The following is a 22035-nucleotide window of genomic DNA, read 5'->3' as shown; positions in this document are numbered from 1 at the left end:
TTTGAGTTGTTTTTAAAAAGTTTCACTTTTCATTTATATTATAAAGTCATGTAATTTTGACTTCTTCCTTCCCTCCCTCCTTCCTTTCTTCCTCCCTTCCTTCCTTCCCTTCCTCCTACCCTCTCTCCCTCCATCCCTCCCTCCTTTCTTTCTCTCTCTTTTCTTCCTTCCTTCCTTCCTTCCTTCCTTCCTTCCTTCCTTTCTTTCTTTCTTTCTTTCTTTCTTTCTTTCTTTCTTTCTTTCTTTCTTTCTTTCTTTCTTTCTTTCTTTCTTTCTTTCTTTCCTTCCTTCTTTTCTTTCTTTCCTTTTTCTGTGTTACCAGCATTTGAATCCAGGGCTTCACACTTCCTAGAAAGACAGTCTTCTGCCTGAGTCATGTCTCCAGCCATTTGGCTCTTGTAATTTTCTTTGAAATAGGGTTTCTCTTTTTGCTTGGGCCGACATAGATCTTAATTTGTCTATTTATTTTTCACTGTAACTGATATGACAGATGCACACCACCATGCCAAGAACACTTTTCTGTTGAGATGGGGGTTCTCAGGAATTTTTTTCTCTGGACCTAGCCTGGAATCATTACCCTTCCAGTCTTAGCCTCCTGTGTGACTGTGGTAAAAGGCATGTGCTGCTGTGTCTATCTGTTGATTGAGATGGGATCATATATATATATATATATATATATATATATATATATATATATATGTATGTATTGCAAGGGCTGGCTTTCAAGTGAAATTTTCCCACCTCAGCCTTGAAATAAATTTTCACATTTTAAATCCTGGAAATTCCCAGTTTGGTTGTGTACCTACATAAGGACACTAAATTAGAGCCGGAGGTTTTTTTGCATTTGTGCCTTAAAAGGTGCTCTGAATAGTTGATCTATTTCTCAGAAATTTTCATCCATGGGAAACAGTCCACAGGGAGTTAAAAGGTTCAATATGACCGAAGCCCAAAGATAGATCTGAAGCCCATTTTACAAAAAGTGAATTTTCCCTCTTACAAATTTCTCATACGAAGTAAAGATGAGTTGCAAGTAATTGTCACTCTTACAATGGTTTAAATTTGCCCCTTGCACATGACTGTCTCTCATACAACCATTAGTCCAAATTAAAAAGAAATCCATAAAATTGTAGGATTTAGAACCTACTGGTCAAATCAAGTTATTAGTGACTGCTGCAGATTCAGAAAGTCTACATTATCAAGCTCTGCAAAAGTTTCAAATGAAAGCTTCAGGTTTCTTCTGTATGGAAGGGCACACATCATTTGCATATGCAATACACATTCCTTTAGAAAAATGTCTTGGTCTCCAATTCACCCATAATCCTGTGTGGTTTGAGCAAGGTACTATTTTATACACCCCAAATTCTTTGACTTCCCAAGTAGCCAAATAGGAAAGGAATTGAAGCATTCAGAAGGGCTGGTTTAGATGTCTTGCAAGTTCTAAACTTTAGACTCAAAATAAGTTTATTGGTAACTGGGAATAAAGCTCAGAGCGGGAGTGTTAGTTTAGTGTGTGTGATGCTCTGGGTTTGGTTCCCAGCACAAGCAAAACAAGTCCCAAACAAAGTTGGTTTGCCAAGAAGACAAGGATGTATTTGATTAAGGGTTTCTATGTAGATCTAAGAAAGCATGATAGATAAGTGCAAGAGGCAGTTGAACTTGAGTCCCCAAATGCCTTTACTGCCATTGGACCAAGAATACAAACAACATGATCTCTATAATTGTTCCGTCAGCTAAAAATGATCACTTATAGCAGGGCTCAGTGGCTCAAGCCTATAATCCTAGCTATTGGGAAACAGAGTCTGGGGCATTGACATTCCAGGCTAGGCCCGGAATAGACTGGAATGTGTGACTCCATCTCAACCAATGGATGGGTATAGTGATTCAGGCCTGTCACCCGCAGTGAGGCAGGGGCAGTCCAAGTAGGAGAATGAAAGCCCAGGTTGGCCCCAGCACAAATCCACACCCCACCTTGAAAATAATGTAGGCAAAACAAAATCTGGGGGCATGATCAAGCAGTACCTTCAAGTCTGAGTCTCTGAGTTAAGTCTCTAGTACCACCACCACCACCACCACACACACACACAAATCACTAGTTTTAAAAATTTGTTTGTTTTCCTGTTGCCAGTTCAAACTTAGGGTGCTGTCCCTGAGCTTTTTTTTTTTGGCAATCTTGTGGCTTGAACTCAAGGCCTGGGCACTGTACCTGAGCTTCTTTTGCTCAAGGCTAGCACTCTACCACTTGAGCCATAGTGCTACTTCTTGCCTTTTCTGTTTGTGTGATACTGAGGAATTGAACCCAGGACTTCATACATGCTAGCCAAGCACTCTTAGAACTAAACTACATTCACAGCCCTCCTTCAGCTTTTTTGCTCAAGTCTAGTGCTCTATCACATGAACTGTAGCTCTGCTTCCAGATTAATTAGGGCCTTACTGCCCTGGCTGGCTTTGAACCATGATGTCAGATCTCACCCTCCTGAGTAGCAAGAGTAGAGGTATATGCCTCCAGCACCCAGCAATATATATATTTTTTGGTCAGTTGTGGCACTTGAACTTTGGGCCTGGGCACTGTCCTTCAGCTTTCCATCTCAAGGCAAGTGCTCTACCACTTGAGCCACAGCACCACTTCTGGTTTTGTGATGGTTAATTGGAGATAAGAATCTCATGGACTTTCCTGCAGGGGCTGGCTTTGAACCATATCTCGGCCTTCTGAGTAGTTAGGATTACAGGTGTGAGCCACCAGAGCCCTGATAATTTTTACAGTTCTTAAATAAACTTCCTAGGAATATCAATCAAGTCACCATAAAAGGCAGTATTTTCACAATTTAGCCAAAGATGGGAATTCTCTCAAATAGAAAATAAATCCAGGCTATGAATTAAAGCTGACTTCAGGGCTCCGTTAAAAAGCCTCCATTAATTTAAGAAAACAAGATGAAAAATGGATAACCAGCTGTTTGTTTCCTATCAAATCAAAAATGTTGAACATGATTTAATTTAGCCAATCTGCCTTGGGCCCAATGTAAGTTGCAATAATTTCTCCTTCCCAAGAGTTATACAGCAGTGAGCTTTAGCAAAAACTATCGTGGAAGGAAAAATGTAAGCATTCCCCAATAATATATGTGGCTGTTTGACTGAATTTGAATAATCAATACTAAAATATCTTCTCTCTCTCTCTCTCTCCCTCCCTCTCTCCTGTTATCAGAGTTTAAATTAATCACTTCACAATTTATTTGCCTTGTTTGCTTAGCTATTGCTGTACCACTTGAGTCATGTCTCAAGCTGGTTTCTTTTTGTGATTATTTTGGAGATGCTGTCTTGTGGACTTTCCTACCTGCGCTGGCTTTGACTCACAATCCTCTGGTTCTTAGTCTCTCCTGCGTAGTTAGGATTATAGTAATTAAGATTAGAGCTACTGGCGCCCTGCAGCAGTGTCTTTTACTACAAGGGCTGGTTATTCTATTGCAAGTGAAGGCAGATTTTTATATTATTTATATGTTAAAAACAATGAAGTGAGTTTTGGACAAAGAAACACACACCAATGGTCATGCATATGGGAAAAATGTAGATTCTAGGACAGAATTCCTGAGACAGATGGAACTTGGATCTGTTTCTATGGAGAAATTCTTATACTTTACTAATTTTTTCTCTTTGGAATTTGGTTGAGTAAAATTTTCTACGAACAAAAAAGTCTTAGAATGTATTCAAGTCACTTGAAAAGAGCCTGGAGCGGAATGAGCCTGTCAGTTCTAGATTCATTGAGGCACTTTTAACAAACCACCAACTACATTAATAAACATATTTTTCAAAGGATTAAGATTAGTTAAAAAACATGATTTGATCTATGTCACTGAGAAGCAAATCTGATGTGAGACAAATCACAGCGTAGATTCAGAGAAAGTGGTACCCAGAGTTACAAAATGGTGAGATCCACATGCCTATTTCTCTTACTGAGTCTATATTGGCTTTTTATTTTTATTTTTATGTTTTGCAAATACTGGGATTTGAACTCAAGGCCTGGGTACTGTACCTTAACTTTTTCACTCAAAGCTGGTGCTCTATCACTTGAGCCCCCCTCTACTTCCAGCTTTATGCTGGTTAATTGGAGATAAGAGTCTCAGAGACTTTTCTGCCTACCCTAGCATACAATAGCAATTCTCAGATCTCAACCTCCTGAGTAGCTAGACTTACAGACCCAAGCTGCTGACAACCAGCTTTGCTTTGACTTTTAAGGATACTGATTTATTTTTTTCATTTTATATTCCACAGGACCTTAGGAGTCTATGAATCATGTTACAAAGGTAAGGTTCAGCTGAAAGGTCCAATGCATATATACATCTGATCATACAAACTAATACTTATCAAAATTAACTCCAGGAAATGAAAACAAGAGGTTTTTAATTGTCCTTTTGCTGTTTTTCTTTCATTTTTGTTCTATTTATCTTTCTTTAGGAGTGTAAGGGGAGGCTTACAAATGGAGGGACAAAGGGTGCACAAAGGCAGCAGAGGTACTCACAGGATGCTATGTTGAAAATGAACCATACAAATTGTGGGAGCAAAGGAAGGGTGTGATAGTCCTTATCTGACTTAGGTAATTGTAACCCCTCTGTACATCACCTTTATTTTAACAATAAAATATTTTTTAAAAAGATAAGGTTTGTTGGGGCTGGGAAGGTGGCTCAGTGGTAGAGCGCTTGCCTTGCAAGCCTGAAGCCCTGGGTTCGATTCCTCAGCACCATATAAGCAAAAAGAAAAAAGCCGGAAGTGGCGCTGTGGCTCAAGTGGTAGAGCGCTAGCCTTGAGCTGAAGAGCTGAGGGACAGGGCCCAGGCCCAGAGTTCAGGCCCCACAACCGGACCCCAAAAAAAAATTAAAAAAAAAAAAAGATAAGGTTTGTTGTGGACAGTGAGACTTTAGTGGGTCTCATTTCTGTGGCTTTCAGGTATCAAAAGCATGGTGTTAAGCCAGGCACTGGTAGCTCACACCTGCAATCCTAGCTACTCGGGAGTCTGAGATTTGAGGATCGTGGTTCAAAGCCAGCTCTGACAAGAAAGCCCATGAGATTGCTATCTCCAATTAGTCATAAAAAAGCCAAAAGTGGAGCTGTGGCTCAAGTAGTAGAGCACTAGCTTTGAGCATAAATGCTCAAGGACAGTGCTCAGGCCCTAAGCTCAAGGCTCAGGGCCAGTATGCTCACATATACACATAGCATGGAGCTTATAACAGCATAGATAAAAATCTCAGAATCTCTCCTGTGGTTGATAAGCTGTGATTCAGGTTTTTAACGTAAGAGTAGCCAGTGACAGTGGAATGGAGTTCAATAATATGGACAGTGATAATGCATGTCAGTGATTTAATATTTGGATGATAAAAATAATGCAGTTTGGGACCAGAAAAGACTGCACAAAAGCTGTAGTTGCTCACACTTGGATTTTAAACTGATTAGCCCCTTGAAGGCCTGTGGACTCCAGAAGAAGATGGATTTTGAAAGAGTCAGTTACTATTCAAAATCAAGGCTTGAGCAGAAATAAGGTACTAGATTAGTGTTAGTGCAGAGAAATCCAAAAATGTAGTGTCAACTTGTGTTTGATTTGGTTTTCTTGCTCCTCCTTTTGGAGAATAACCCTTGAGGAGTAGAAGTTACTCTCCTCCTTATAATTTCTGGATGGATGCTATATGAAACTATAATTTGTCTCAAGTTCAAGTGCTTTTTTCTTTTGTTGTTTTCTCTTGAGAAATATTTCCTAGGGTTCTTGGAGTGGGAGGAATGGAAGTAAACTATCTAGCATAGACATAAAATCTAAAGAGAGGAAGCAGTGTCTGGAAGGATCATAAAGTGTCAAAATGAAAAAGCAAGTTCTGCAGAATGAAGCTCTCTTTGGAACATACAGCCACTTAGTGCCCTGTGTACAGTGACCATTTTCCTGGCCTCACCATCACGTTGGCAAACCCATGATTATGTGCATGGTTGGACTGAGTAGTTGCTGGTGCATGACAGACAACCTAGGAAACTTTGCTAGGTTGTCCTGTTGATGGAGCACAGAAAGAAATAGTAGTGCTGGTTACTTCATCGAAGATGACATTTTCTTTCTCTGCAGATGCATGCAAAAGACAGTGACAGCAGAGGGGCTCATCTTTCCAAGTCCAACCTGCAGTTGAGGACAGATACTCTAGAAGGCAACTTAGGAGCCAATGAAGAAACAATCTTAGTTCTTCCACTTAGATGTCTTCTCAAATCTACTCTTGTTTGCCCCAGGGTAAAGTTAGTAGATTTGTCGATCTATTTCAACTCTTTGTTCTTTTTCTTTTAAAAACCACCACCAAATTCACTTGTACTTGGGTGTTGGGCAAGATAGCACCCAATTTAAACAAGGAGTATATGATAAATATTTAGCTATGACTGATAAAGAATTTCATGGGAAAACTCCTAATTAGTCAAACAGACATGCTTAAAATTTGCCCTTAAAAACACAGCTCTCTTCCAACTCACTTGATTGACTAGTTAAAATATCCAAGGAAGCAGTACTTAGAAATAAGCAGAAGGGAAGTGAGGAGATCACCAGATGACCCACAATGTTCATTTGATATTATATGAACCCATTTGGTAAGGTTCACAGCTTTTACTACTGTTTTTTTTTTTGGCATATTAAAATCTAGAAATAATGATGAATGAGGTTGTTGGCCTTGCTCTGAAAACAAGAGTATGTTGGACCTCAAAAGTAATCCCTAGCACAATGTCTAGTTTTGCATTGACATTATTTATGACACAAAGACCCAACAGAATGTTCCATTAAAATGCCCACAATTCAGACGTTCACCAGAGTTTGAAATTTCCTCTATCCTGATCATTCATGTCTGTGAATGGAAGTTGTGGGTTTGTTTTTTTTTTCTTTCTGGGTTCTTGGGAGAGAACCTGATGTTAATTCTATCAGGATACCACAAAGATTATTTCAAGAAAAAGATTATACAGTATAATGCTTAGCATTTATATAGGTTCTTTTGATTTCAAAACAAGTTATAAATATCTCCTACCCATGACAACATCCTTACGAGGTAGGTGAGATTACTGTCTCTACATTAGCAATAGAAACTCGAGAACAAGAAGGGAAGGACGGTGTTCTGAGCCATGGAGTCAGGTACCACACTGGGCGTGGGCATCCTGATCATACCCTCTGGGCTCTGAAGAGGCCATAACCCTCTCTTGTGTAGCAACAGTCTCTATTAATACAGGATTATATAGATATAGATATAAAATAACAACACACAATGACATTATAGAACAATAATCCAATATTTCTGTTTCTTAGTAAAATATGTTAAGCACAGTATTTAAATTGCATTTCTCTGAAAAGCATTTGGTATATTAAATAGCAGAAGGTATATTAAATAGCTCTATAAACATTTGCTGGCATACTTTTAACAGCATAATGATTCTAAAGAAATTAAAATTCACCAATGCATAGAAACCTTTCCTTTATATTAAATACCATTAACTCAACCAAAAATGTGAAAAACTACTTTGTTCTTAAAATGCAGACTTGCTGGATATTAGCAGGTGGCCACTTCATTTTTTCTGAGCTGGAAAGAAAGGATACACATTGCTGGCAGTGGTTTTAAAATAACCAATTCGATTAGGGGAAAATAATTCAGCTGGAAGGTGAAAATTGAAGACTGCCATTTCCATTCTGTAGCCACTCTGAGAAATGCATACATTTTCAAAAGATGTTATTGTACTTGGAACTAATGTTAAGGTGAAATAGGGACGCTCTAAGAACATTTTGTGAAGAGAGAAAATGGTACCAAATAAAACCTCTGTTATTAGAAGACAATGAACAAGGAAACTAAAAAAGGGCTTTTCTCAGGAGTGTTCAAGGCTGGCATGAGATATAAGCTTCGTGCTTAGATGACTGGACCGATCTTGGAGATGATTTAGAAAGTTAAGTACTTGGTTTTATCAGTCTCTTCTCTGAGGCAAAATTCCTCACCTTTCTCTAACTCAGCAGTTCTCAAAAAGATATTAAAGGAAAGAGCTCACCTCATGCTAAGCTTCCTAAGAAACTAACCTGGTAGGTCAGCAGAAAAAGTTCTCGAACCAGGAAGGAACAGGAATCAAAGTCTTAAAATTTGTATGCAAACATGAAAATGAATTTCTACGCCAGGTTGACATTCTCTGTCAGAAGTAACAAATACAAAAGTCTTAAATTTAGTGTACATGATGCCAAGATACTGTTAGCTAGATATTACATGTCGTTCATTTTAAATAAGTGTGCTTTTTTTCCCCTAAAAAAAGAGAGACATTAAATGTTTTCTCTCCCACAGCCCTTTATGTTAAATACAAACTGTGGACTGCTCTGTCCTCCGTCCACCCATGTCACACACTCAGGGCTGGATCCCACTCGCATTGTAAGCGACAGCCTTGTGGGAGGGGAGATTGAGTTTGAACATGCTTGAGCAGTTCAGCTGTTTGGTTGGCTGTAAGGTTTTGGCATAAGGTGAGTACCAGTCCCTTTCAAACACGTCTTTAAGCTGCTTAATGATGCTTCTGTTGTTCCTCACGTCAGCCTGGTTGATAACAAGCCCCGTGCCAGCATTCTGGGTAAAATCATTCCCGACCCAATCAAAGTTTCCTGCAAACAAACAAAAGAATCACGATGAAGAGGTGGGATCCGCTGGGAATACCTTCACGATAATGAAAAACAGAGCAAATTCTATTTTAAGAGCTATAAAACACTCAGGAATAACGACAGAAAGGTTGAATTATCATGAGAACTCAAAAAAAATCCAACAAGCTGTGCATATGGCATATTAATATTTGCATATTATTTTGGCATTTTCTTCAGCTTTGCTCAAGTGGAAACTCAAAACAAGGGATCTGAAGCTCATCTTCGTTAAATGTTATTTCTTACTGACATTCACAAGACACATTATAAATACAGCAACACTTAAAATATATAGGAGTACATTTTCAAAATCTGTGAACAATTATTACCTTCTCAAAGAGACAACATTGAATCTCTGTGTACAAACATACAATAGCTGAAGCTCATCAGTTCCTGGTGGAGTATACAAATGCTCATTGAGCCGGCAGTAAGTCATTCCTCAGGTCCAGGATCAGAGTGCACGGCACAGCAATCAGGGATACCAAGAAAGGTCAGATTCTCAAGTTCATGTTAGGTATATACGTTCGAGGTGTATACTATAAACTGGGTTTATAGTGCTATAAACTGGGTTACTTAACAGAAATTTCAGGGTTAGAGGCATGACACAAATGATAGAACTACTGTCTAGCAAGCATCAGACTCTGATGTGAGAATCCACTACCACCACAAAGAAACAAAAGAAATTTCTATTATCAGAGCTCTGGACAACGTCAAGGTGTCTGAAAGATCAGTTCTGAGGGAGCTGATGGGACTAGGGAAAGATGTGATCCAAGCCCCTGTCCTCGGCTTTGGGATGCCATTTTCTTTCCAGGTTTCTTTCATATTGTCTTCCTGCTATGCACACCAGTGTCCAAATGTCCCCTTCTTATAACCCATCAGTCTTATTAGACAGGTGCCTACCTAATGACCCCATTTTAGCTTGATTATCTCTGTAAAACGTTGTCTCCAAATAAGGTCACACTCTGTGGTAATAGCAATAGGGCTTCAACATACGAATTTTTGTAGAACACAGTTCAACCAAGTAGTAAACTAGAATCTGCTCCAGAAGAGGTTAAGAATGATAGGTCCAATGGAATAGAATTGAAAACCCAGAAATGAACCTACAGACCTATAGCCATCTAATCTTCGATAAGGGAGCTCAAACAATAGAATGGAAGAAAGACAACCTCTTCAGTAAATGGTGCTGGCAAAATTGGTTAACTACATGTAGAAAACTTAAGCTAGATACTTATATATCACCCTGCACCAGAATCAACTCCAAATGGATCAAAGACCTTGAACTCAAAGCAGACACTCTGAAAACATTACAGAATGGAATAGGAGAAACCCTAGGTCTCCTTGGCTCAGGCCGAAATTTTCTGAATAGAGACCCGGAAACACAACAAATCAAAGAAAGGTTGGACAAATGGGATTGCATAAAGTTGCAGAGCTTCTGCAGGGCAAATGACATAGCTAGCAAGATCAATAGAAAACCCACGGATTGGGAGAAGATCTTTACTAGCCATACAACGGACAAGGGTCTCATATCTAAAATATACTTGGAACTCAAAAAATTAAACCCCCCAACAACAAATCCTCAAAGAAACAACTGCCCAATAAATAAGTGGGCGAAAGACTTAAAGAGAAACTTCTCTGAAGAAGAAAGAAGGATGGCCAATAGACACATGAAGAAATGTTCAACATCCCTAGCCATAAAAGAAATGCAAATCAAAACAACATTGAGATATCACCTCACTCCAGTTAGAATGGCAAAAATCAAGAACTCTAACAACAACAGATGCTGGAGGGGATGTGGGCAGAAAGGAACTTTACTTCATTGTTGGTGGGAATGTAAACTTGTTCAACCACTTTGGAAAGCAGTATGGAGGTTCCTCAAAAGACTTCACATAGAACTCCCCTATGACCCAGCAATCCCACTTTTGGGCATTTACCCAAATGTTTACAAACAAGACCACACTAAAGCTACCAGCACAACTATGTTTATTGCAGCATTATTTACCATAGCTAAGATCTGGAACCAACCCAGATGCCCCTCAGTAGATGAATGGATCAAGAAAATGTGGTATATATACACAATGGAATTCTATGCCTCCATCAGAAAGAATGACATTGCCCCATTTGTTAAGAAATGGAAAAACTTGGAAAAAATTATATTAAGTGAAGTAAGCCAGGCCCAAAGAAACATAGGTCCCATGGTTTCCCTTATTTGTAATATCTAGTATATGTATGAGTCAAGCGGAAAAGGTCAGATAATGTGATGTCAGGAAAATGAACCCTTAGATGTGTATTTTAATGTTTTTTTCTTTCATGCATGTGTTTCTAACGCATTTATAAGATTATTTCTTTGTTGCTTTGTATGTCCCTCCCCCACAGTATAACCCCTACTTTCACTATATTTGATGTCAGTATAACTTGTGGAGGAGATGGGGAAAAACCAGTTGTTTAAGGATACAGGTGGACCTGTTGCAACAATGAGAAGTACAAGTTGTCATGTCCAAAACGAGCTTTACAACGTCGGTGCGGGGGGGGGGGGGGAGGGGGGAAGGAATAGGATTGGGATGGGGGGAGGGGGGAGGCTGGGAAGGGATGTGAAGGGTAAACAAAGGAGGAGGCTGCAATGCTTGGTAAGAAATGTACGCATTATCCTGCCCATGTAATTGTAACTCCTCTGTACAGTATGTTCACAAATAAAATTAAATTAAATTAAAAAAAAAGAATGATAGGTCCCATGGTTTCCCTTATTTGCAATAACTAGTATACATCTAAGACAAGAAGAAAAGGTCAAAAACTATGTACATATGACCATATAAAATGATGCTAAGGCACAAAAAGAGTTTTATCTTTGTTGCTGTTGTTTTTTAATGTATTTATAATGTACTATGTGATTTTTTTGTTTCTTTTTTTATGTTCTTCTCCCATGGTACAACCCCTGTTTTCACTGTATTTGATCCCAGTGCCCTGCATCTTGTATATACATTTTTCTAATTTGGGGAAAGGAAGAGAAATAACAAAATGCTGAATAAAGGATACAGGTTGACCCATTGTAACAATGAGATGTACAAGACACTATGTTGAAAATGAACTTCACAACCTTGAGGGGGGGGAGGGAGGAGTTGCAGAAGTGAGGAGGGAAGAGTGGTAGAGGAAAAACAAAGGAGGGGGTAACAATGCTCGATAGGAAATGTACTCATTACCTTACTCATGTAACTGTAACCCCTCTGCACAGTATCTTTACAATAAAAATATATATTAAAATGGCAGGTCCCAAATAAAATACAATGTGGACTCAGAAATTTCCACTGGAGTAAAGGTGTATGTATTTCACTAAATTAGAGAGAATTACTTTATGTAAATGTCTCTGTCCCCATATCTTACAATGTAAGTAAACAGGTTTATATTACAGAGCTCATTTGATTTGTACAGTCTGTATTTCATGAATCAAAATAGATCAAATAAGATGTTCTGCTCTTTCCTAAAAAAAAAGAGGTTAAGAATCTCTGTGTCATTAATGTATAGTTCTCTTCAAGGTGAAGGCAGATCAAAGTGCTGGGAAACCCAAAATTCCAACATAAATCTGTTATCTTTGGTATTCTATGAGAGAGTTAGTTCCATCAATATAAAGCTTTTCTTTAAGGAGAGTACAGTATCATTTATTTCTTTGACCTTCTTTGTCTTTCACTTAATGTATATTTACTGAGAATCTAGTCTACTAGGTCCTATGTTAGGCGCTGAGAATATAACATTGCAAGCAACTCGCCTTCAAGGAGCTTAGGGGGGAAATGATACAGCACTTACAAAAACAATCAGCATGCATTAATACAAGACAATTATGTCCATGATGCCATGAGCACGGGAGAGAAGCATTTCTAATCTTGGTTAGATGTATCAGGAAATAAGGAGAGATGCAACAAAGATGCAACAAGAGAGAGCCAGAACCCCAAGGGAGATTCCAGCTTGTGAACTGAGAAATAGTTAGAGTCTTGGAACAATAAGGGATGAGGGGACATGCTAGGGAGTCTTGTCTGGGGACAAAAGCTATCATTTATTAGCATTATTATAACATGCTTTCTCATAGCAGAAAGCACAATACTTGCATTTCCATACATTATGTCATATTATTGTTATGATTTACCTCTACTTTACATATGAGAATTGATAAGCGCAAAGAGGTAAATAAATTTGCCTGATGTCTTATGGCTAATCTATCTAACCATAAACCACCTCAAAATTATTCTCAATGAAAATATTAAGCCAAGTCAAAATTGACATGAATTAGTTTATTAATGATCACCAGCCAGGTCTGATCTGACTAGTTTTATTTTCTCTGGTTAAAAGCCAGGTCGATAAAGGGATCTGGAGACTTCATAAGTTGGAGCCTTTGTTCTATTCCTGCTGGGACATCCTATCTCATTAGACAAATACTAACTGAATAAGATGCTGAGAACCTGTGTTACCCAATGCTCTGCAGCGAACTATGGCAAAAGTTGCTGTGAGAAGGGTCATCTTTACAGTGAGCCAGTATCTGTCCCTTTTGTAGTTTTATCCTTTGATCCTTGATCTGTTCTCTGGAATTGCCAAACAAATCAACTCCCTTTTCCTCATGCACTCCCTCTTTCTACCTGGAATATTAGAAGGTGATTCTTTTGTCTTTCATCATGGTCAAAGAATATAAAGGCCTTATGTTTAATGTGATCAGACAGGATTTTTTCTCTTTTCCCTGCTGGTAATCTCAATCGATTACTTGTTGCCCTGATAAAACATCCCAATGATGTCATTAGTGGCTTTATGATGGACATGTCTTTGGAAGAATTTTGAGTTATCATTCAATTTATACATTAGCTATAAGTAACAGCACTTTTCTGCTATATATTATTATTTTGTGTGTATGATGCTGTCAATGCTGCCTTTCTACCCATGTGCTCAGACTCAGCCATGTTCAGAGGCCAGGTGAGTACAGGCTTGGCTACTGCAGACAGACAACGTCACTTGTTCATTCTGTAAGCAAATGGCTCCTGTGGACTGGGATGACATACATGGGGTTTTGAAAACACTAAACTCATATGCCTGCTGCTATGTGCAGAGTGCTAATGCTGGCACTACACCCAGGACAGCAGAGCACAATTTTATTACATTATCTCAGCCAATAACCAATTCATATATGGTGATGAGCTACCTCCATTGTACTAGTGAAAATTCTGTTTTTTTTTTTTTTTGTTGTTGTTGGCACTAGGATTTGAACTAAAGGCCTCATGTTGGCCAAGCAGGCACGTTAACACTTGAGCCACACCCTCAGATCCTCTTGTCTTGGTTATTTTTCAGACAGGGTTTCACATTTTTTGTCTCCGGTGAGTCTTGGATTATGATCCTCTTATGTACACCTCCAATGTAGCATGGGCATGTGTCACCATGGACACTCATGGGGAAATTGTCACCAAAAGACTAAGAAATCTGTTCAAGGCATGAGTAACAAAAACAAAGGTTTAAAATAATGTCTAACGCACATCCTACACTTACCTCTATTCCATGGCACTTCTAATCCTACCTAAAAGCATCTACTGTGCATCTCACACTGAACCATGACCTAAGCCTAAGGCCAGGCCTCACAGCCACACTGCGATTTCTGCCTCAAGCATTTGTACAGCACTCTTTTGGAAAGACAATATGTAGAGAAACATGAAGAGAAGAAAGCTGGAGGACATGAGGTCAAGAATTGGAAGCCTTTCTGTGAAAAGGCTTGCTTTTCTCCTCCCATGAAATGAAGGGAGCCGTGATCCAGCATCTTTCCTGATTCAGAGATGCTTTAATTAGGCTCTTCTTGGGGACAGCAGCCCGGAAAGCTATCACAGGCTACAAAAGCTTTCCTATACTCATATGGCTTGTTTTCCTATTTCTCACTCCTTGATGCTCTGGCTGAGCTTCAAGCTGAATACATGCTTTAGTAATTCTTTTTTTTTTTTTAAATGGGACGTCTTGCACCTATTCCTTTTTTGAAACTACAAGTTCAATTTCCAAACCACACACGGAGGCCCAGAATTACAGTAGCCAGAATTACAGTGTGCCCTAAGGAACATAATGCTGAGGTACAGTAACACACAGCTGGGCCAATGGATGAGCCTCTGAGTACCTCTTGAGTACCTTCAAGAAATCTACTGCCTCTTTGTCAGCCCTCCAATACTCCCAGTCCCTTCCAGAAGGTTTTCAGAGCTTGAATAAAACATACTCTAGAGAATTCAAAATTAGATCAATGATACTGTTTGCGAATTCTTCTGTGAGTTTTGTGAAATCTTAATGGAACTGTAATTGCATGCAAGGCCCTGTTGTGGATTTTTCTTCATTCCATATTCTAACCAAGTACCAAAGTGCTGAGTTAACAGATTTCAGAACATGCTGATGATTACTTCAATCACTAGGAAATTTTCTCGCTTGGTGTTCATTGAGTATTTGTATTCTACATCTATGCTCCATTCTAAGAAATGACTGTTTTGTTCAAATGCATATAAAGCTGGGTGATGGTGGCTCATGCCTGTAACCCTATCTACTTAGCAGGCTGAGATCTGAGGATTGTGATTCAAAGCCAGCCTGGGCAGGAAAGTCTGTGAAACTCTTATCTCTAATGAACTACTAAGAAAATGCTGGAAGTGGTGCTGTGGTTCAAGTGGTAGAGCACTAGCCTTGACCAAAAGAAGCTCAGGGACAGGACCCAGGCCCAGAGTTCAAGCTCCAGGATGGCAAAAGAAGAGGAAGAAAGGGAAGAAGGGGAAGAAGGGGAAGAAGGGGAAGAAGAGGAAGAAGAAGAGGAAGAAAAAGAGAAGGAGGAGGAGGAAGAGGAGGAGGGGGAGGAGGAGGAGGCATACATTTTAAGAATGGCATACATTTTAAGATTATGTCATACTCTATTTTAATCAATTGTTGTCATCACTAGTAAAAATGAGAAGATCTTAACACCGAGCCAAGGTTGGTGCTCTTCTGCTAGCCATGATAGGAGCTATGTGGCTGGATGTAGCTTCTCCCAATGCCTAGGTGGCTGAATTACCTCATGTCCTCACTCCAAAGTTTGGGTGACAGATGCTGACCTCCTCTATTGGTAACACTGTGCTAGTACTAGAGTTCAAAATTAGGGGCCAGGCTGTTGTGCCTCAGCTTTTATATTTGAGGCTGGTGCTCTACCACCTGAGCCACATATATACTTTAGGCTTTTTGGTGGTTAATTGGAGGTAAGAGTCTCACAGACTTTCTAGCTTGCCAAGACTGGCTTAGTACTGCAATCCTCAGATCTCAGCCTCCTGAGTAGCTAGATTAGAGGACTGAGGTACAGGTAATTTTTTATTTGCTCACTGATTTCAGTAATTGATGTGAATTCCTTCATTCCAGAAACACGTTTTTCTTTCTTTCTTCCCTGCTATGAAAGCCCCTTCATTTGTTCAGTGTTATAACCATGCTGGTATCTGTGGAGTTATGTGCCTTCTTTCTGTAGTGACTCTAACTCTACCTGGGATGGTTCCAGTGAAAGAGTGACAGTGGACTAGTATACATCAAGGAAAATTACAATAGATTTGATATGTTAGGAAATAATTCTGCTAGCAGGATGATTCCTGTATCTGGATGATGATGATAATGATGATGATGATGATAGCTAATAATTCTGCATTATCAATGTGCCAGGTGCTTTGTGTTTATTGTCTCATTTAAACTTTGCTTAGTGAAGTAGAACATTTTACGGAAGAGTAAACAGAGGTTTGGGAGGTCAAGTAAGTTGTCCAATGTTAGGCATTTAGAAAATGTCAGGGAGGGGTTTGCTAGCCAGATAATGTAAGCTCTGGTCTGGGATGACAGCAATATTTGCCTCTCTGGCACCCAGGACAGGCTGCCTTGTGGCTTTTTTGGTCAGGAGAATAAGTACTGTGCTCATTCTAGTGATGATCCTCTTGTCAGGGGAGCCTTCTTGCCTGTAAAACCTTTGTGAAAAGACATTTTATGTGACCCCCTGGCAGATGAGACTGACCATATCTGGCTGCAGAGCTCTTCACTCGGCCCCTCTGGTTTCCTGACCACCAGGGCCTCGGCCACCAACCTTGGCTCCTGAGCCACTGCCTTCTCTGTGCAGGGTCCTATTGAGCTGAGCTGAAACCCTACTGCATGGTGACCCCTGAGGAGCATTTCAGTCTTGTCACCTACCAATGTAAGCTGCTCCGTCTGTTACCATGTACTTGTTGCGATTTAATTTAGGAAAGGTGTGATTCTTTTGTTCTTTTGTTGCGCAAGCATTCTCTCTTTCCAGATCAAAAAATTTCTGTAAGACAGAAAGAAAAAGAATCAGGTGCATTGAGAATGTTTTCAGTCCTTTCACGAGCACAAAGGAATGCATTATCCAAATATCAACAATAGATCTCATAGTGAGTTATTAAAAGGGTACTCTTGTCACTTTGTATAGAGGAAGCTATTTTTGTTCTCAAATCTATATAGGCAATAAGAAAGAAAATTAGCATGCTCAACTGGCTCTATAATTAACACTCTTACACTACAAAATGAACACAAAATTCCTTCTTTCAACAGGGAGAGGGCCAGAAGGTTGTTTAATTCTCATTGTCTTATTCAGCAGGGTGTACTGGCATTTAGAGCCTGCCTCAGGGTGCTTTCTGTCAGGCATGCCAATGAACAGAATGAATATTCTTATATGGTGCACACATTACAGCAATGAGTAGTTGATTCAACTGGGGATTTGCAAAGGTTAAAAGAGATTTTTTTTTTGCTTCAGGAACAAATATTTTCTATTTAAACACCTAAGTCTACAAGCTCTTTTAAGAGGAAAAAAAAAGCCAACTCAATCGATTCATGGCTTGAAGATGAGTCAGACCATGACCATTTGCACCCTCTCTCATCAAAACATGAATCTTGACTGCCAAATTTACTGTGGCATCAAAAGCTCAAAAGTTCCACCAGGGCCAAAGACGACGGGACTGGCTTGCATCTACGGGGTCTCCCTGGCAAATGTTGGATACAGCTTTGACTATGGGCTCATGGGATGCGGAGAGCTTGGATCACAAGACACCCATCAAAGGTGAACGTCTCCCCCACAGTGGAAAACAAACATTGTCAAAATGGTAGAAATCTTTCCAGAATGTCTTGCGGTGATGGAATTTTGTGTGGTAAAAGAAAAACAGACTCAGAGTTTAAAAAACGGCATCATTCTTAGGAAAGAACACATCATTTATCCTTTCAAAACTGTTAAGTGTTCAAATCTGCTTTGGGGAGAGAATGAGAATTGGGCTACCTCTGTGTTCCATGACAGGAAACAGGTGAGCTTGTGATCAGTAAGGTCTCTTCCAGTCATGAACATTCTCTTCTGAGTTTTTGTAAACCCCTGAACTGCACACATCAATGTCTACCATTCCACAGCATAGTGGAACTTACCTCCCAAGGTAGATCACCATAGTTTGGGGCAATGTCTCCCGGTTCACTTATTTCCTCAGCTACTCTCTTTTTCAGTCTAAATTTCTGGACTCTTCAAACTCACTTAATAATCAGTAAATTCTCTTTGGACATAGTTAGGTATTCACAAAGTCACATGATTGTTAGACTGTCATCATTCAATCATAACCAGCAGTCACCTTTCTTAGACATTCTGTAAATATTTCCACATATTGGACTCCTTCCTTCCTTCCTTCCTTCCTTCCTTCCTTCCTTCCTTCCTTCCTTCCTTCTTTCCTTCCTTTCTTCCTTCCTTCCTTCTCTTCCTTTTCTCTCTCCCCCTTCCCTCCCTCCATCTCTTCTTCTTTCCTCCCTTCTTTCCCTCCCTCCCACTGAAAAAAAAACTTGTAGAATCAAGATTGATTTGTAAAGGAATAAGAATTACATCCTAAGCTAAGTCCAAATGGAGTGACAGGGAGAACTCTTTCCTTTTTTTTTTTCTGCTTATGTGGTGCTGAGGAATCAAACCCAGGGCCTCAGGCATGCAAGGCAAGTGCTCTACCACTGAGCCACCTTCCCAGCCCCCAGGGAGAACTCTTTTGCTCTAGAATGTCCACAACAGGCCTGAAGAAGAGAAACAGCTTTATTGTGGGGATTCACATGATAGTAGATTAACTTGCATTCTTAGATGTCTTAATATGTTGTAAGAGACAGCAAAGATGTTTCAAAAAGGATTGGTTAATATATGTTAATACATTAACGTATAATATGTATTAACACATAAAATGCTCACCAGTTGCAGTTTCTCTCATGAACTCCTTTAGGACACAAACCTGTCAGAATGGGTGTGTGTGTGCACCTTCCAGAGACAAAAGTGTCTCACCCAGGTGCTTGGCCAGCAAGATCTGTAAGCTCTGCCAGGCTCCTGAAAGGCTCTGGGCACAAGGTTCCTTTGTCCTCTTGCCTTGGAAAAGCTCACTCTAGCCATCTGCTTTCTAGATATTGGGGCCACAAGCTGTCTTCCCTCCTCTGCTTCTCTTGACACTTAGACATGCATGTTTTATAAAATGTCCAGCAATGAACTATTAATGTTGTTTTATTCATAATCGTGACCATCTGTGTTCACAAAGATGAAGCTGATAAAATACGTCAAAGTCACTATGATGGAAGATTGCATTTTCCTTGCAATTTCTTTCAAGTCTGCAGTGAGAACATTTAACATTTCACACCTGGAGCAGTGGTAAGGCCCTTAGGGGCAGATGTGGTATGGGGTCTGGAGACACTGGGGGAAGGGATCCTGACTTGGCTGAAAGATGCTGAAAGAAAAGATGGGAGTAAATGTACCACATCATGTCCAAGGTCTTATGAGCTTTGTGTAACTACAGCTCACTGAATGGACATGTTCATGTCTGGAGCACATGCTGTCACTGGGTGGCGCCAGCCCCTAGAAAATCAGCACACCAAGGAAAGCCATTGTTCTAGATTCTGCTTCCTTCCTTCCTTTCTCTTTCTTATCATTGCTTCCTTGCTCCCTCCTATGATGGCATTCTTTCTTGCAGCTACTCATTCAGCACTGGCCTTGTGACTCCAGTGCCAGGTGTGGTGCTATGCAGTAGGAAAGATGGTGAAGTAGACATGTGCTCTTTGTCTTACTTGTTTTTCCTTTAACTATCTAGACATTGCCATCCTGAGATGAAGCAATCTCAAATACTTCTTATTCATGAAAATATGCTAAACACCATGGGACTCTCTTCCTGGGTCTGCCTGGCTCCCTGTACCAACTTCTCTGGTCTCCAGTATTAAATTTCAAACCCAGTTGGTACACAGATTCAAATCCTGGATATTTCACTCATTTGTCAATTTGGCCTGGAAGACAGGAGAAGTAATCATAGACTTGCTGTTGTACTTCTAATACTTAACTGCTTTCTGAACCAACAGACATTGGTATAGCTACTTCAGTTTACAACAACCAGTTACATGGAGAGCTGTGCAGATACCACATAAAAGTTGGCACATTCTCCCTATTCAGATAAAAGGTTGAGGGTTCTCTATGTGTGAAGGGAATAGAATGGATGCCCAGAGCTTCAGACCATGATGATCCACAAATTTATTCATTTGTTCCTTTGGGACATAGCTACTCTTCTGAATACACTCATAAATTTACCTTACCTTCTGGTGGAATAAAGGCTAAGAGAATGTGTGGCCTAACCCATCACCTATCCTGCTGAGATATCCTGTACTGAGATACTAAGGCTCAGGGCATCCTGGAAATTTTGTATGAAGACTGATATTGTGGGTCCTGTGTCATCTGGTGTCTCTGACTACTGCAAGGAACACAGCTCCATCATCTAGAAGACAGCCTGCCAGAAAGTCTCTGCACATACTTGTCAAATGCATAGGGCTTGGGAAAAACAGACCTAGGGTTAGAGGTCACCAGTCAGGTAAGCATGGACAAGTGTTATGGGCAGGGGGCATAGCATGTCCTGAGGGGAGGAGGAGGAACGCTGAGCTAGAAAGTAAGCACACTGAGGTATTACCTATTTCACCTCTTGCCTTCTTCAAGGTATTCAGAAGCAGATGAGAATGTGGTCTAACAGACTTGAATAAGCACATACGAGGGCATTGGAATTGGAAATCTGTGTTGGTGCATGTTCCAGTGTCCTCTTGGCCAGAACAGAATAGGTCAATGAAGCTGATCAAACAAAATGGAGAGGTCACATGAAAAGTAAAAGTGTTTGAAGAGGGCTGGTCTGTGAAGCTGGGGCTCTAATATCCTTGTTTTGTGTGTGGCCACTGTAAAAAAAATCTATGTTTGAAGTATTTTCACTACAAGATGCCATCCTGGCTCTTATTAGAAGCTCCCCGTATGTGTAGCTGGCAGCAAATGGAATAAACACGTCTTATTTAAACAGTCAGCCAAATACTTACAACTTTCAAACTGCAGTTGGCTATTTCCGTGCAGATAGCTTTAAGAGATGAAATGAAGTTAAAGGTGAGGGGGTCGGTTTCCTTCCAGAAACTTATAAGGAGACGGACTTTCACGCTTCGCAAAACTAGAGCTTCTCGTATCTTCCCATCCAGATCTGGCCAATAGGTCCTGCAGAAGTAATATCAATACAGACAAAAATGAAGAAAATAGTTTTCTTTTCTTTTGCCTGAGAAAGCATCTACCTGATGCTTTCGTTAATTGGCTAACACGCTACCAACTGAGTCATAGCTCCAACACTGAAGAAAATAGTGTTGAAAAAGAAATCTATTAAATGACAGCAAACATCTCTATTACTCTGATCATTTATTCTACACATAGAAACAACTTCATAGGATGTATTAGGGGGAAAAACCATAAGCTTTTAGGGTTAGGTATCAAGAAACCAAATTCTCCTGTGAGATCTGTTCTTACCTACTAGAGGGTCTCTTTTCCTAGGGGACAGGCTGTGTGGGCGAGAGCGCATTGGGACCACCATATCCCCCTCCCCCTCCCAGCTCGCCTCCAACACTATCTTGGCCTCAAAGAGGACAGAATTCCATCTGGGAGCTATGAAGACTCCATTTGTTCACTCCAACCTATCTTCTTGGATAACAGCACCCTATATGAACTTCTGCTCTGGTTATCTGAGATTTCCCATACTCCTTACTCCCAAACTATTTTTTTGGGGGGTCCAGTTGTGGGCCCTGAACTCTGGGCCTGGGCGCTGTCCCTCAGCTCTTCAGCTCAAGGCTAGTGCTTGAGCCACAGCACCACTTCTGGCTTTTTCTTTTTGCTTATGTGGTGCTGAGTAATCGAACCCAGGGCCTCATGCATTCAAGGCAAGCACTCTACCACTGAGCCACCTTCCCAGCCCCCCAAACTATTTTTTTTAACATCATCTCTCCACAGCACCTCAACCTCTCACCTCTGGACAGGGCACCTGGAACCAGGCCAACAGATTTTTTTTCAACTTCAAACTCTTCAATCGCCTCCCTGTGTCCTTAAT

At 40.2% G+C, this 22035-nt stretch overlaps 1 protein-coding gene across 3 annotated transcripts in view; it reads right to left on the bottom strand.

Moving 5' to 3' along the window:
- Positions 1 to 285: 285 nt before the first annotated feature.
- The window catches only part of Pld5 (phospholipase D family member 5), a 350998-nt gene continuing 329248 nt past the window's right edge, over positions 286 to 22035 (bottom strand). For all 3 annotated transcript variants that reach the window (XM_070034254.1, XM_070034255.1, XM_070034256.1), the window contains 3 exons: positions 20990 to 21158; positions 16829 to 16943; positions 286 to 8620 (listed from right to left, as the gene is read on the bottom strand). In XM_070034254.1, coding sequence (XP_069890355.1) covers positions 8373 to 8620; positions 16829 to 16943; positions 20990 to 21158 — 532 coding nt within the window. In that variant the 3' untranslated portion in view covers positions 286 to 8372. The remainder of the gene's footprint in view (positions 8621 to 16828; positions 16944 to 20989; positions 21159 to 22035) is intronic.

Source organism: Dipodomys merriami, unplaced genomic scaffold (assembly GCF_024711535.1).
Source record: "Dipodomys merriami isolate MVZ:Mamm:240054 unplaced genomic scaffold, mDipMer1.0.p SCAF_24, whole genome shotgun sequence".
In the NCBI taxonomy this organism is placed as follows: Eukaryota; Metazoa; Chordata; class Mammalia; order Rodentia; family Heteromyidae; genus Dipodomys; species Dipodomys merriami.
Note: the sequence above shows the minus strand (reverse complement) of the source record. Positions and strands in the feature narration are given on the sequence as shown.